The sequence below is a fragment of the Pristis pectinata genome, chromosome 3, assembly GCF_009764475.1.
Source record: "Pristis pectinata isolate sPriPec2 chromosome 3, sPriPec2.1.pri, whole genome shotgun sequence".
In the NCBI taxonomy this organism is placed as follows: Eukaryota; Metazoa; Chordata; class Chondrichthyes; order Rhinopristiformes; family Pristidae; genus Pristis; species Pristis pectinata.
The window spans coordinates 131,112,334-131,129,196 of record NC_067407.1 but is presented as its reverse complement, the minus strand read 5'-3'; the positions used below and the strand labels follow the sequence as shown (position 1 = coordinate 131,129,196).

Here is a 16,863-nt window from a genome sequence, read left to right as displayed (position 1 = left end):
TCTACAAAACCAGTTGCTGCATCTTTTATGTCAACTTTTAACAATCCAGAAATATAACCTCTGAGACCAAAGACAATTGGAGCTACAATTACACAACGGGTGTGGAAAGTGATTTTTGGAGTAATTTAGGGGCAACTATTTTTACTTTAATGGATGCTGAATGGGTGATAAACAGCTTGTGTGGTTACAGTATACACATTGTAATGAGGAAGGTACAATCTGGTAAGAACTGGAGAGCATTGCTTAGATTACCTGCAAAAGCTGATTATCTATAGGAATTAAAACTGCAAGCGACTCATCCTGTGTACACTCAGCAGCATCGTCCATCATTTTAACATCCCTTTCCTCATAGCCTGATAATGCCAATTTATTTTCCTCATTTCTTGATTCTGTTCTGGGAATATCCTCGGTGTCAACTACAATCAAAGCTGGAAAAGAATTAAAAAGAGTAAAATTTGAGAAACTTCTTTCTCCTGTAATATAAATACAAAAGTAAACAAAGTATTAACTTTTGTTTTACAAGGGAGCACTGGATACATTAATTATACAATTCAACATATCAAACAATGCCCTTTATAAACTGATGTGCATACTGCTGAGAGGTCTTCTACTATCGCAATTCCCTCAGTATTCCCTGCCTTCACCCCACCACTGTTCAAAATAAAGCTTCTTGCTGCTTCAATATTTCTGTTCAAGGACAGGAAAATAGAAGACATGTCTTTTCATCTTTCATTGTAAAGAATCTTTGAAATTTCAAATTAAAGAACTACTACACATGAGTGCAATAAAATCACTGCAACCACTCAAAAGACACAAATGACTAACTGAGAAAAAGCAACCTCCAACTACAGCCTTTAGTACCGATCTTCGGATTTTGTCTTTCAACTGGCAAAATTAAATCAGGAACCACATGAAAAACCACAATATACAAGTTTGGCATTTGTGGTGGCCTTAAGTTAACCATTTAAGATTTTTCCACCATTCGTTTAGACAATGCTAATCTGTATCAACTCCAGTCCATCTTCTTGACCCTTTAACCCTTAATGTTTTACCAAACATAAAGCTATCAGTCCTAGTATTGATATTTCCAGCTATCTCACCTTAGGTCCCACTTTAAAGTTATATTCCACGTTCCTCAGCTTTGTCATCAAAGGGAATAGTTTCTCTCTACCCAATCAATTTTCTAGATCATTTAAAAAAAACAATTAAACAACCTCTTGCTCTTCTATGCTCAAAGGAATACAATCTTAATCTATGCAAGTTGCCCTCAAAACTTTCCAGTGAATTTTCCCAAGGAGTGACACCCAGAACCATATGTGGTCCTCCAGATGGGGTATAACCAGAGCTCGATAAAGCTGTAACACTACTCTCATCCATCATGTAACTTCACACGTTTAATAGAACTTAATTTTAAGCCAATTAAAAATGGGGTTTTGACTTTTGGTCTTGGTGTCCGACACAATAACATACCATCATCCTCATGTCTCGAAATCAAGGCACTGAGAAATCCATAGACACAGACACACACATACACGTATTTGATCGAATAATATGAAATGGGCATTTCTTATTAAGTTTTAAAAATATCCTGGAGGAAGGTTTTTCTCTGGGGCTGGGAAAAGAAGCCAAAGTAACAGAGTATATGGCTTTGATAACTGAAAAGCTGATTAAATTTAGGAATATGCAGAATTGGAGAAGTACATGTCTGAGAATTGTAGAAATGGAATAGATTGAGACAAGACCACAGAAGGATTTTAAATACTAATAATTTAAAGAATTAAGGTAATACTTAACTGGGGACCAGTGTGGATTGGCAATCACAATGGTAATAAATGGAGTGAGGCAGTGAATTTGATGCACAGGCAGTGGAGTTTTGACCACCTTAAGGAGAGCAGAACTTCAGAAGCACAGACAGAGTACACCAAAAAATTCTTGCTGCTTACCCCCCCATACCCTCAAACATATATGCCAGGCATATATTTTTCTATATGGTAGTGTAGCAGTTAGCTCAACGCTTTACAGCGCCAGTGACCCGGGTTCAATTCCAGCCACTGTAAGGAATTTGTACGTTCTCCCCGTGTCTGCGTGGGTTTCCTCCGGGTGCTCCGGTTTCCTCCCACATTCAAAAGACGTACAGGTTAGGAAGCTGTGGGCGTGCTATGTTGACACTGGAAACGTGGCGACGCTTGCGGGCTGCCCCAGGACACTCTACACAAAAGATGTATTTCACTGTGTTTCGATGTACATGTGACTAATAAAGATATCTTAATCTCTTATCTTATGAACAACATTTGAACTTGGGGGTGGGGTTGGGAAAGAGATGAGGATAGAGAGGAAGTTAAAATGGAGCTTTAGAAGCATTGTCTGCAGGCATTCCTGCTACAGCAGGAAAGTTTATACCACACTCAATATGTTGCTTGATAAGCATTACAGCAAAGGAGGACAACTAGATTCTCAAAGTGGTTAATACAATGCCTCATGCTGCAGTCCTGCAGGTGCATTTAGCACATTTTGTAGTGGCTGGAACTGTGACTGAAGTATGATCAAAGTTATCCAGAGCACAGCTGTTAAGTGATTACAGAAATAATGTTTACGACTGTACCTGCAGTTGCGCAACATTCAGAATGGCAAAACATAAGCTACTACCCAAGCAGATTGCCATTAACAGACTTAGAAACATAGAAAAACTACAGCACAATTCAGGCCCCTCGGCCCACAAGGCTGTGCCGAACATGTCCCTACCCTAGAAATTACTAGGCTTACCCATAGCCCTCTATTTTACTCAGCTCCATGTACCTATCTAACAGTCTCTTGAAAGACCCTATCGTATCAGCCTCCACCACTGTTTCCGGCAGCCCATTCCACGCACTCACCACTCTCTGAGTAAAAAACTTACCCCTGACACCTCCTCTATACCTACTCCCCAGCAGTCTTGTGGCCACCAATTCAGCCCTGGGGAAAAGCCTCTGACTATCTACCCGATCAATGCCTCTCATCATCTTATACACTATAACATGCATACTTATACATACATAACAAGGAGGCTAGGGTGGTGAAGAAGGCATGAGACATGCTTGCCTCCAAAGGTCGAGTTGGGATGTTATGTTGCAACTGTTCAAAATGGAGTAGGCCACACTTGGAGTGCTATGTGCCGTTCTAGTTACTACTCTATACCAAGGATGCGATTATGCTGAAGGGAGTACAGAGGAGATGCACCAGGATGTATCCTGGATTGGAAGACTTTAGATATGGGGAAAGATTGGATCGGCTTGGCTTGTTTTCCCTGGAGCAAAGGATGTCGAGGGGTGACCTGATAGAAATATACAAGAATATGAGAGGCATATTATAGGGTAGATAGTCAAAATCTCTCCCCCATGAAAGGGGTATTAAAAACAAAAGGGCATAGGTTTAAGGTGATTTTAAAGGGGATCAAAGGGGTGGTTTTTTTTTCCCCACTGCAGAGAGCGGCTGATATCTGGAACACTACCAGAGGAAGTGATGGCATCAAATACAATCACTATGTTTAAGAGGCATTTAGACAAACACTTAAATAGGTAAGGCACAGATGATATGGTCCTAACGCAGGCAAATGGGATTAATGTACACAGGCAAAAAGATCGGCATGGATGCAAAGGGCGGTAGGGGTAGGGCCCATTCTGGTACCCTACAACTCCAATTTAAGATTGTTAGTAAGAGATAGGAAAGTGATTTGGAGGGGATTACTGGGCTACACAATGTTTTACTCAAAAATGGTCAAGGCAGATAGTATTGCAGTTTTTAAGAGGAAGAACAAATAAAACTTGAAGAGCATTTATAGCAGAATTTTAGGACTAGGTTTGAATTGCTCAAGCAGTAGGTAGCATAGACTTTTGTCAAAATGTCTCCTTCTGCAGTATGAATGTCCTGAAAACTCCTCATGGTAACATATTTCTAACTGTAATAGCAAAGGTTTTCCTATTTATTCTTTATTTGCCAGTTTTGCATAAGATTAAATTATTTTATCTGGCTAGAGCTTAAGCATACATACACACAATAAATGATTTAACTAATGAAATTAAGGAAGTTAATCACTGTATTATGTGCTTACACAGCAATCTTTACTTTTCTGAAATGGAGTAAATGCTACAAAGGTGAAGAATATGTTTATAATAATATGCTAATTATATGCAAAGTATTCCAAACTGTTTAAGAAACACTTAATAAAATTGCTATATAAACACAAGCCTCTTTTTCATGTTAATAAACCATGATCTCCCAAGAGTTCTGTGGAATCTACAATTATAGACAAGTACACAATTTAAGTTTTCACAAACAAGCTCAAAGACAACAAATCAGGCAGTTTGGTTTATTAGCATTTTTACACACATTTTTGTTCTGAAGATATCTCGCTGACTTGGATTTCATAGACAAATCCACTCCAGTTGTTCTCAGATGTTTCTTGCCAAACAAACCTGTTGACTGCAGGTGCTGCATTGAAAAGAATTCAAAATAAAAGCTCACCTGCAATAGTAAGCTGGCTTTATTTGAGCTAGATGGTAATTTTAAACAGAAGTAAGTAAAGCAATTATACATACGATCAGTATCTGTAGTGGGTGGATGCAAAATGTCTTCACTCTGGAGCAATCCTCCCTTTTCCTCTGGTACCTGAGGCGGCAGTTGTTCCTCAGCCTTTTCTGGATGCAAGGGTTCACTGTATAATCAAAAAAGTCCAACAGAATTAACAGTACAGAAACTTAGCATTTGGCCCAATTTGTCAATACTAGTGTTTTTAAGCAAAATTTTGTCCCCACATCCAACCCTCTTAACATATCCTTTCTCCCTTAGGTACTTATCTAACTTCCCTGTAAATAAGCTCATGTGATTCACCTTAACTACTACTTCTGCTGTGCCTCATATTCTAACCACTCTGTTTAAAGGAGCTTTTTCCCCACTACCCTCCTGGATTTATGGGTTACCATATATTTACCCCCACATCTGGAAACACCTCATCCAGGTCTAACCATCAAGCTGTTCCTAACTTTAAAGATATCTGTTAAGTATATTCCGCTTTCTAATTGTGCCATTAAAGTACTAACACAATAGAACACTTTTTTCTGATCTAAGATTCAAATGCTCAATTTTATTAAAGTTCAACATACATCCTGGTTGTAATGTTTCAGAAAGAAAATGCATGGGAACAGAATTTTCTTCTTTCTACTTCCCCAATTGCATTAAGCTTTCAAATCAAGTAGTCATGATTCAGTTCAAAAATTCTTCTGGACTATAGGGTCATAGACCATGGAAACAGACCTTTAGGCCCATTGAGTGCACACCTACCAACCTGTATGGCTTTGGGATGTGGGAGGAAATCACAGCACCCAGAGGAAGCCCACACAGTCATAGGAGTACGTGCAAACTCCACACAGATGACACCTGTGGTCTAGATTGAATCCAGGTCACAGAAGCTATGAGGCAACAGCTCTACTAGCTGCACCAACACAGTGCAGAGAAGGGGAATTCCTTTATTTCAATCACGTTGCCTTTCCTAATTTCTTGTTAAAGCCAAAATTTTGATTACTACAGCATCTATTAGGAAGTGAATTTTGAGTAACTGGACTTTTTTGAAATTACGCAAGAGATTCTTTCAGAGAGAGAAAATTTTATTTTTATTCTACGAAGTTGAATTCTTATCAAAAAGCATGATGACTATTTTATTGAAGAGCATAACATATTGAAGAGATTAAATACCAGTTTTATCTTAGGAAGTCACATACACCATTCGCACTCTCTGAGATGGTGGCAGTTCATGAGAATAACTGGTTCACCTTATCGGCAATGTTCTTTTAAAAAGGTGACAAAGGAAGTCAAGCACTACCTCCTTTCTGCAACCACATGCTTCAGAGTGTTCCTCCCAGACCCCATGTACTTCAGGTCGGATTATGTCATGGGCTGCTCCTTTAAAGGAGCCAAAGGCTCTACTGAGAATTCTTGGGTACTGTTAGCAAGCTTACTTCTGGGGCAGCTAGTTTGGTGAGCAGCCAGACAGGACAAAAGATAGCCTCATGTGCTAAAGGCGAGTGCTCACTGTCTGGATGGACCTATACCATGAGCTACAGGTTCCGCACCACGGATACAAGGGCAGACAAGAAAAACAAGCCCATTTTCAAGGTCAGAATCTAATAACTTGTAAAGCAAGAAATTTCAGACTTGGCAGAATTCTCATCCCTGCAAATAGGGGTCAAGAAAGAATAGAAAATACAGAGTAATTTATTTTATTAGTACAAGTAATGCTGGCAAAAGTTTGGGGGGGGGGGGGGGTGGAGAAAGAAGAAGAAAAAAAAATTGCAGCTCACCCCTCATCAGAAGATACAAGGTTATGTGTCAGCAGAACTGCTTCTTCATTGCTTGAGCAGATGAATGCTGTGGTGACATTTATTGATGGGGAAGCACTTTCATTCTGGTCAATGTCCAAAACTATCAACAGAGAGTGTATAGTAGTTACTAAATTTGTTTCACACAATCAACATTAAATTAAGACCAAGTAAGGAATTCAGGACACATTGGAAGTCCCTGTTCAAAATCAAGATGACCCACTTCTTCAGTGCATATAGCAACATCCTAAAATTAATCAGCAAATAAGCAAATTAAAAAAGGTCCAAATAGATTGCTCCTTCTGACCTCCAGCAGGATGCAATTAACTCAAAATTTATACAGTGAGACTCTGATGAATATGATGGTCTCTTGAGATATTTGGTACATTATGCAAACAAACTTTAACGAGTGTGTATGGCAGACTTGTGCTCAATATAAAACAACAGAAATTAATTTTGGCAAAACATACCTTCTTCACACTCAAAGGTTTGCTCATTATCTGCATTAAACAGTTTTTCATTTTCAGACACTTCCTCATTTTCAGGCTGGGAAATTTCAACTTCTTGGTCACTTGTAATGCGCCTGTCCATAACATCCACACCATCCACACAAGTAGGATCAAAACTTAAGATCCTCTCCTCCTTATTTAAGATTAATTCATCTGCCGAAACCTTTTCCCCCATATCCTTGGATGTGTCCCCTCTATCCAGGGACTCAGCAGCATCCACATATTCTTCCATAGACCAGTCTTCTGTTCGTCCGGAGCTATCAATATCATCTTTAATAGCATCTTTGTCAGCACCAGAAAGATCAACCATTTCCACTTGTTCAGATACTACTTCATTATCTGGAGTTAGTTCACTTGTGAACTGATTGTCTGTAGTTGAAGGCCATGACTCAATAGACGGTGTGCGTGGAATCCGTTTGGATGAAGGTGGCAGTTGTAATTCATCTTCAGCTGCATCCTTGGTTTAAAATAGATATGTTAATTTACAAGCAGCTATAAAATAACAATAACTTGCCATACCACTTTGAAAGAGTGACAAAGGGCTCTAGATTATAAATCCTATTCCTTTTGCTCAGCATGTAATAATTTTTAAAGGTTACATAGTACTAGCCATTCTTTGAAAGCTACTTTACTTACAAACTTATAAAACACCTGCACAATTAGCAAAAGAGGAAAAGGAGGCAAGCATCTTTCGTAAGCGTCTCATTGACCAGAATTTCACAAGGTTTTCATTGCTTTGCACTCAATCCACTTCTAACAACAGTCACCTCCAATAGAAAGCACAGTAATATGGCCTCTGGATACTAGTCCAGTAATTTAACAGCTATGCTACCTTGCCCATATTCACTGTAATAAAGGCAAGTAACAGTCAAAAACACTTTCATAAACCTTACCACAAAGTACATACCCCATTAGTCCATCGAATGGTTGGCTTCTCTTTCACGAAAGAAATTTTAGTCTCTTTAGTACGAAGTGGAGGAGTTGAAGATCTACTTGGTGAGGCACATGGTGATGCCAAGGGTGTAGGGCGCAGGTTAGATCGCAAGATAGACTGAGGAGTAAAATTGGCAAAAGTGGTTTCTGACGATGTAAATGCTCTTGCTCTCTAAGAAGGAAAAGGAATGTTTTCTTAATTAACCACTGTGCGACAGTTTTGATCATTACACTTTGCCATTAAAAACATTTCTAGAAACATCAGGAACTTAAATACCACTTATTATATCAATACTAAGCAGACTCAATGCACACAACACATTTTAAATAGATTCATGTTATTTAGGTGCCTGAGAATATACTCCTTGCGTTGTTTCCCTTCCTTCGCGACTTTCCATAATGGATGTACAAAATAACTACCAGCATAGTAATGATTAGGGTTTAAAAAAACTAAAACTTAACAATTGCAATACAATCAGCCCAAGAAACGCTGAGAATGTAAATACCTTCACCACAGGTGGTGTTTGCAGAAGTTTTAGTTCTGATGCCTTAGAAATGCCTCCAAGGTAGCCAGTATTGACAGTGTATGATTGCAAGGGACTGGTTGTCATCCAGGAAGAATTACCCTTAGCTTGCATACAAGTGGGCTCTGCTTTTAAGGTCGTGTGCGACTTCAGCTGTCTCACAGAATCCAACAACCTAAGTGAGGAAAATAATTGTATCAGAAATGCATTCTCTCCGAAGGCCACCTCATCCTATCTTTCCGACAAAAAAAAAGTTATAGCCAACTTTTTGCAAAAGATGCAATGAAAATTTTAGAGAACTCACGAGAATCAACAATCTGCTGGAGGAATTCAGTGGGTTGAGCAGCATCTGTGGGTGGAAAGCAGCTGTCCTGATGCAGGGTTTCAACCCAAAATATCGACAATTCCTTTCCTCTCCTCCGACAGATGCTGTTCAACCTGCTGAGTTCCTCCAGCAGATTTTTGGTTGCTCCAGATTTCAGCATCTGCAATCTCTCTTTGGAGAACTCACACCTGTCTATTAACAATAATGGAATCTGCTAGAGATACTCAGAGAAAATGTTAATGGTTCCAGTCAGTGACAAAAGGCCATTTAGCGTAACGCTATTACAGCACCAGTGACCCAGGTTCAATTCCAGCCACTGTCTGAAAGGAGGTTGTACGCTCTCCCCGTGTCTGCAAGGGTTTCCTCTGAGTGCTCCGGTTTCCTCCCACATTCCAAAGACGTATGGGTTAGGAAGTTGTGTGCATGCTGTGTTGGTGCCAGAAGCGTGGCGACACTTGCGGGCTGCCCGCAGAACACTCTACACAAAAGATGTATTTCACTGTGTTTTTCGATGTACTTGTGACTAATAAAGATACCTAAACAGCCCAAACCACCGAATACTTCCTGCATTTTGTTCAACTTCAGATCTCTGGGATCCACAATAGTTTTTTTTGTGAAACACGGTAGTTAATTTCAAGTCCTTTAGAAACAATACTGAATATTGATTTTGATTATACTCCTCAAAGTATAATATTGGTATTTATGTCTAATACTTAAATATTAAATTAAGATGCAAGTCTTAGCACTGACCAAATCCAAAACATACTAGTTAAGATCAAAAATTATTTAATAGTTTCTCAGCTAAAATCAAACTATATTTCTCTTTCCAGTAAGTTAAAACAACTTGGTCATCCCAAAGCTGATTGAATATTTTGCATGCTACACATGCTGCTCAGAAGTCATTAATAATCAAGAGGTGGGAAAAATATAGGCCATTAGAGGGACCTGCTTATGGCTAGGGTATGCCCAAACACAATACCACAAATAAAGGGAAAGGAATTCAAAGTGTCCAAATAGGGGCTTTCCTTTATTGCAAACAACTAAACTAGTAAGTTCTTAAAATACTGCAGTTAATTGGATTCCTTAATCTTGGCAGATATGGCAGTAGGAAAAGAATTTTAATGAAGGCACAAAATTACAGGCAGAGTTTAAAGTTAAGCTCATTTGTAGATTGATTATATTTTCAATTGTAATTAGCAAAATCTGATTAGCAGAGTCCAATCATATGGGACAGATGCAGGGAAAGTCTCTGCATTCTTGTGACAATGCTATACTGAGGTGTTTCAGTATTCAACAGATGAAACCTACAGCAGTCTTGTATGAAGATGTAAGCTATGTAGAGAAAAAGACAGTCTAGGAGAGGCTTTATATTTTAAAAATGAATCAATTCACAGTACAGGGCAAGGTCAACATATAAACTGCTGCAATCTGTGTTGTGATAGGAGATGCTTCGCCGTAATGGAAACACAGATTATAAAAGTATCAGACTTGGATATGGTGATGCTGATATGTGCCTGTTGCCTTTATATTTCTGTGTGGTTGAGGTCAAGGGCTTTGTAAGTGTTGATGAAGACTTGGTGAGTTGCTGTGATCCATCTTGTCAATGGTACATAATGCACAACTGGGCCAGTAGTGGAGAAAGTCAACATTTAGGGTGCTAATTAGGCAGACTGCTGTGTCCTGAATGGTGTTGAGCTTTCTGTTGGAGCTGTAGTTATCCAGGCATGCAAAGGATATTTCAGCACACTACTGATGGTTGAAAGCACTGAGGAGTCAGGAGACATCTCACACTGCAGAACACCCAGCCTCCAACCTCCTGTTCCAACTGGAATATGTGGCCAGTCCAGTCACGTTAAGTTTCCAGTCAACAGCCCCCCTTAGGATACTGAAAGCAGCCGATTATATGATTGTAATGCCATGAATAATTATTCTCTCCTACTTAAATACCATTAATTAAGACTGATTGTTGACCAGCTTTTGCAGTGTGGAGGAACAGAATGTTTTTCATTTGGTGGAATGGCCTCAGCCAGTGGAGTTTTTCCCCGATCCACATTAACTGGTTTTACTAGGGAACATCTCTATTCAACTTGGTTAAATGTAGTCTTGATGTCAAATGTGGCTAATTTTGCCCAGATCTGAATCAAGCTTAAAAGTCCAAAGACTAGTCAGAAGCCAAATTGAGCAAAAGATTTTTTTTTGTGGATGGGGCAAGTTTAAGCAATTTTCCACATTATTAGGTAAAAGCTTTTTCCACATTGTTAAGTAGAAGCTGATACTGGGTTTTAACAGGCAAATTCCTCATTCTGTTCTTTAACCATTCCCACTGAACTGGAAGGGGAGGAAATGAAAGGTAACAGAGAAAAAGAGTAAGGAGAGTAAGTAAGAGTAAGGAGAATAAGAGTAAGTAAGAAGAGTGGTTGTTGAAGGGTCGTATTCTGAGTGGAGGTCGGTGACCAGTGGTGCACCTCAGGGATCTGTACTGGGACCCTTACTCTGTGATTTTTATAAACAACCTGGATGAGGAAGTGGAGGGATAGGTTAGTAAGTTTGCAGATGACACAAAGGTTAAGGGTGTTGTGGATAGTTTGGAGGGCTGTCAGAGGTTACAGAGGAACATAGATAGGATGCAGAGTTGGGCTGAGAAGCGGCAGATGCAGTTCAACCCAAATAAGTGTGAAGTGGTTCATTTTGGTAGGTCAAATATGTTGGCGGAATATAGTATTAATGGTAGGACTCTTGGCAGTGTGGAAGATCAGAGGGATCTTGGGGTCTGAGTCCATAGGACGCTCAAAGCGGCTGCGCAGGTTGACTCTGTGGTTAAGAAGGCTTATGGTGTATTGTCCTTCATCAATCGGGGAATTGAATTTAGGAGCCATGAGGTATTGTTGCAGCTATATAGGTCCCTGGTCAGACCCCACGGAGTATTGTGCTCAGTTCTGGTCGCCTCACTACAGGAAAGATGTGGAAGCCATAGAGAGGGTGCAGAGGAGATTTACAAGGATGCTGCCTGGAATGCGGAGCATGCCTTATGAAAGCAGGTTGAGGGAACTCGGCCTTTTCTCCTTGGAGAGACAGAGGATGAGGGGGGACCTGATAGACGTGTATAAGATGATGAGAGGTATTGATAGGGTAGATAGTCAGAGACTTTTCCCCAGGGCTGAATTGGTGGCCACAAGAGGACATAGGTTTAAGGTGCTGGGGAGTAGATATAGAGGAGATGTCAGGGGTAAGTTTTTTTACTCAGAGAGTGGTGAGTGCGTGGAATGGGCTGCCAGAAACGGTGGTGGAGGCTGATACGATAGGGTCTTTCAAGAGACCATTAAGACAGGTACATGGAGCTGAGTAAAATAGAGGGCTATGGGTAAGCCTAGTAATTTCTAGGGTAGGGACATGTTCAGCACAGCTTTGTGGGCTGAAGGGCCTGAATTGTGCTGTAGTTTTTCTATGTTCTAAATAATAATATATGATTATAGAAGTAGATCATCTGGTTCTTTGAAACTATTCTGCATTCATCAAATGGCTAATCTTCCATGGGGTCAAGAATTCCAAAGACTCACCGCGACGTGCATGATGAAACCTCCTTTCCTCATTTCAGTCCTAAGAAGACTACCTTTATTCTGAGACTGGGACCCCTACCTCTAGACTCCTCTGCCAGAGCTCTGACATCTCGCCTGTCAATCATTGTTAGTTTTTTTTTATATATACATAAGGTTCAATGTGATCTCGTTTCTTTCCTCTAAATACTGGAGAATACAGGCGAATACAGGCCTACCTTTCTTAGTCTCTCTTCATGTGGCAAACCTGCCAACCTTGGTTGGAACCAATTTAGTGAATTTTAATTTGCATTCCCTCTAGGGCAATCTGATCTTTTTAAAACAGAAAGGAGGCCAAAACTGGACATATTACTCTTGGTGTGAGCTCAACAGGACCCCATGAAGTTGCTGCAAGACCTCCTTACCACAGCATTCAAATTTCCTGTCAAGAGAGTCTTTGGAACTCTCTTCCTCAAGGTCTTAAATATTTTTAAGCAGAGATAGATATATTCTTGCAATGCAAGAGAGTGAAAGGTTATAATGTACATGCGAAGTTGAGGTTGCAATTGAATCAGCCATGATCTAAGTAAATGGCAGGGCAGGCCTGAGGTGGACAGTGGTCTTGGTTTTAAATCTGTATGTAGTATAACAACTGCATAATCTGTTCCTGGCCTAGAACTCATTTTACAATAGATCATCAAAAGGATTAATATACCAAATTTAGGGTGTGCCCACAAGACCAAAAAGAAAAACAATGCGACAGAAAGAACACCAAGTTTATTACATAGACAAATCAATACCTGGAACGTCTTCTTGAGCTTGTATTGATCGGTGTCCCAACAAAAGCATCAGATACTTCAGTCGACTTGAGAGCCAGATTTACAGAAGGCAGATCACTACACCTAGGACTTTAAATGGCAGGAAATAACACATGAATCAACTTGGGTATTTTTTTTTGCTGTTGAACATTTACAGATCCATTTTCATCTCATCTGTAATACACATGTAAGTGCTATTAAAGAATGTATTGCAATAAAAGAAACAAAGTAGATAGATACACAAAAGATAGTAAAATTCTCAAAACGTGCTTCAAAATATCATCAATGCTACTACTCTTATCTAGCATTCTGCAAAAGTGGTGACTTCAACTCCATTCATAAAACATACAAGATCTCCTTGTGATAATGAAATGGACAATCCAAGCTTGTTGGTATACCACCAGGCTCAAGGACAGCTTCTACCCCACTGTGATAAGACTATTGAATGGTTCCCTTAGTATGATGAGATGGACTATGACCTCACGATCTACCTTGTCGTGACCTTGCACCTTATTGCACTGCATTTTCTCTGTAGCTGTGACACTTTACTCTGTACGGTTATTGTTTTTACTTGTACTACATCAATGCACTCCGTACTAACTCAATGTAACTGCACTGTGTAATGAATTGACCTGTACGATTGGTATGCAAGACAAGTTTTTCCACTGTACCTTGGTACAAGTGACAATAATAAACCAATACTGGCCTGAAAGCTAAGATTACTGCCTGCAAAACACAACATTCCAAAAGCACAACACCATATCAAATGTACTTTACCCAATTTTTAAATTGAATAAAAATTCATCAAATTGCATGATTTTCTCACCTAACCATAAATTCAGCCCCTTTGTCTCCTCTTCTGCCAAACGTGGAGTTGCTTTCCATGCTTTTGTATGCTTGATCAAAATTTCCTTATGGTTACAGTGACCTAGATTTTGTCACAATGCTTCAAAACTGTCAGTGTTCACTGTCATTATTACACCACAAAACTGGTCCAACAGTCCCTCTCAAGCTACACTCACAATATTTGGTTGCTTTTAAACCATTGTGCTTTTAGGGCGCAAAGTAATATGCTTTCTTGTTTGAGGTTTAAGCAAGCCTACAAAATGATGCACTAAATTCCACACATAATTATCGCTTAATTTCCTCACGTTTTAAAAATACAGCTCCTCCCACATTATGACAGAGTTTTGATCCTGAGAACTGTTTGTAACCTGGACAATTCACAAGTCGGAAATGCAGCATATGAACCGAGTTCCCACATGGCAGAAGATGCCTGCAGCTATTCAGCAGCCAGAAAATCCATACTGCCAGTGTCCCCAACACCCATTAAGATTTATGGGCTGTACGCAAGTCGGGCATGCGTAAGCTAGGGAGGACCTATACTGGGGTTTAAAATATTGATTCTTTATTTTCAAAAGGTTTATCTTATTTCAGATTCTATCCTAAGTCGGTGCATGTACCAAACTTTATTTCACTTTTTTTGGTGTATTGAAATATTATACAAAAAGCAAGCTTTTTTTCTCTTCTGCAAAATCTACACAGAATAACAGCTTTCTTTGATGGACAGGAAGGGCTCACAAGCAGTTCCTCCCCAACCTCTCCCAGTTAGATTTCATATTAACCATTCCACAATTCTTCACTGTATTGAATTAATTTTAATAAATTAATCTTTTTTCATTCAATTCTACAGATGATTAACTCTCTTGCCACCCCACCTTCGACTTACAGTCTACAAAAGTTTTTAAAAATACAGCCCTCCCCGAGTTACAAACGCTCAACTTATGGACACCCACGTATATGATCGAGTTCCCATAAATATTATTAAATTCAGAAGTCCGATGTACATACATTTGTTCCTATGAATGACAGAACTAGTTTCCTCTCTCTCTCCCCTTTTAGCAAATTGTTCCTTCTTAGTGGTCTAAATTTTATGAAAAAGGATTGCATTGTGTTTTTGATGCCATTTGATAGGGATTATTAGTTATGGGACATCTTCAGGAATTATGGAATAGGGGAACAGCAAGTTAATTCACGCAAGATTCAGTCTTCAAAAACAAACCTGTTTGCATGCAACCTTCCCCCAGTAATCAGACACCATTGTGTCTTAGGAGTACAGGCTGCCAGTTCACTGCAGGACACCACTTAAGAGAGTTGCTTTGGAGACTGACAAGGCAATTGATATTTAATACTTGTGCAATGATACTCTATTAAACAAATGTAACACCCACTGATACTCCAAGGTCATTAAAACCAGCCATAAAGCGTGGGACATTTCGATTTTGTGCTACTGCAACTAGTAAACTGTAGACAGTAAATAAATGTTTGTATTGATTGGCCCTCATTGAAACCCTCATAATGAAATCCAGGGAAGGCACTAAGTGGCCATCTCCTGTATTAACACATAGTCATAGTTTTACAGCATAGAAACAGGCCCTTTGACCCAACTTGTCCATGTTGACCAAGTTGTATACCTGAGCTAGTCTCATTTGCTTACTTTTCACCTATATCCCTCTAAACCTTTCCTATCCATGTACCATTGTTTAAGACACTAAAATAGGTGGTATAATGGACAATGAAAAAGGTTATCAAAAATTGCAAGGGAATCTTGATCAGCTGAGTAAGTGGGCCAAGGAATAGCAAATAGAGTTTAAGTGTGAGGTGTTGCGTTTTGGAAAGTCAAATCCAGGTAGGACTTTCACAGTGAATGGCAGGGCCCTGGGGAGTGTTGTAGAACAGAGGGACCTTGGAGTACAGGTACATGGTTCACTGAAAGTGGAGTCACAGGGAGACAGGGTGGTGAAGGTGGCTTTTGGTACGCTGGCCTTCATAAGTCAGGGTATTGAGCATAAAAGCTGGGAGGTCACAGTGTGGTTATACAGTACATTGATGAGGCTGCTCTTGGAGTGTTGAGTTCAGTTTTGGTTGCCCTGCTATAGGAAAGATGTCATTGAACTGAAAAGACTGCAAAAAAGATTTACAAGGATGCTGCCAGGACTTGAGGGACTGAGTTATAGGGAGAGGTTGGAAAGGCTCGGACTTCATTCCTTAGAGTGTAAGAGGCTGAGTGGTTATCTTATAGAGGTGTATAAAATCATGGGGCATAGATAGGGTGAATGCACTTAGTCTTCTTAATGCTGGCAAATGGGACTAGCTTGGATGGGGCATCTTGGTCAGCATGGACCAGTTGGGCATGGGCCCTGTTTCCCTGCTGTACAACTCTATGACTCTATGATACTTAATACACAGTTCAGGACATAACTGCTTTGTCAATTAATATTCTGGTTGTTTGTATATCCAGGGAGATATCCCTCAAAAGACTCGATGGGCCGAATGGCCTGCTTCTGCTCCCTTGTCTTGTGATCTTGTGAAAAGAGGTAACAAACGTAGTATATTTTGGGTGTCTGAGGTTTGCATTCAGAAGCTACCAGACCAGCCACCAGTATTGGAATATTTAAAGGGATTCTGTCAGTTGCAAAGTTACCTAACAAGCTAACAATAAAAAAAGTAGGCAATTAAACCACAAACTGTGGTAAATCATTTAGTGTTATCTTTGTGTTTGAAAAGTATAAAACCTCAGTATTCTGCAGTAAGTCAGAAAAGGGAAGGATTATGAGAAATGGATTCTCCAGAAGACCTGCTTGCGCTAAATAAAAACCTTTTACATCTACCAGCTTCAGTCTCTAGTGGCTTATTCACAATCACAACACCATTCATTACAACACTGTGGAAGTATGGTTATCATACTGAATGATCTTGTTTACTTTCTGACTCTGTCTGTAAAAACAGAACCTGTTTGTAACCTGGGGAGGCCCTGTATTCAAGTTTGGCATTACACACTACTTTTCATTTCTCTTATGTTCTAACACAT

At 39.7% G+C, this 16,863-nt stretch overlaps 1 protein-coding gene across 4 annotated transcripts in view; it reads right to left on the bottom strand.

The window, feature by feature from the left end:
- The window catches only part of ahctf1 (AT hook containing transcription factor 1), a 101,694-nt gene that overhangs the window by 8,547 nt on the left and 76,284 nt on the right, over positions 1 to 16,863 (bottom strand). For 3 of the 4 annotated variants that reach the window (XM_052012157.1, XM_052012156.1, XM_052012158.1), the window contains 8 exons: positions 12,975 to 13,082; positions 8,299 to 8,491; positions 7,767 to 7,964; positions 6,821 to 7,316; positions 6,333 to 6,453; positions 4,575 to 4,690; positions 4,366 to 4,467; positions 253 to 428 (listed from right to left, as the gene is read on the bottom strand). In XM_052012157.1, coding sequence (XP_051868117.1) covers positions 253 to 428; positions 4,366 to 4,467; positions 4,575 to 4,690; positions 6,333 to 6,453; positions 6,821 to 7,316; positions 7,767 to 7,964; positions 8,299 to 8,491; positions 12,975 to 13,082 — 1,510 coding nt within the window. The remainder of the gene's footprint in view (positions 1 to 252; positions 429 to 4,365; positions 4,468 to 4,574; positions 4,691 to 6,332; positions 6,454 to 6,820; positions 7,317 to 7,766; positions 7,965 to 8,298; positions 8,492 to 12,974; positions 13,083 to 16,863) is intronic. The other variant, XM_052012159.1, reaches the window with a different exon arrangement.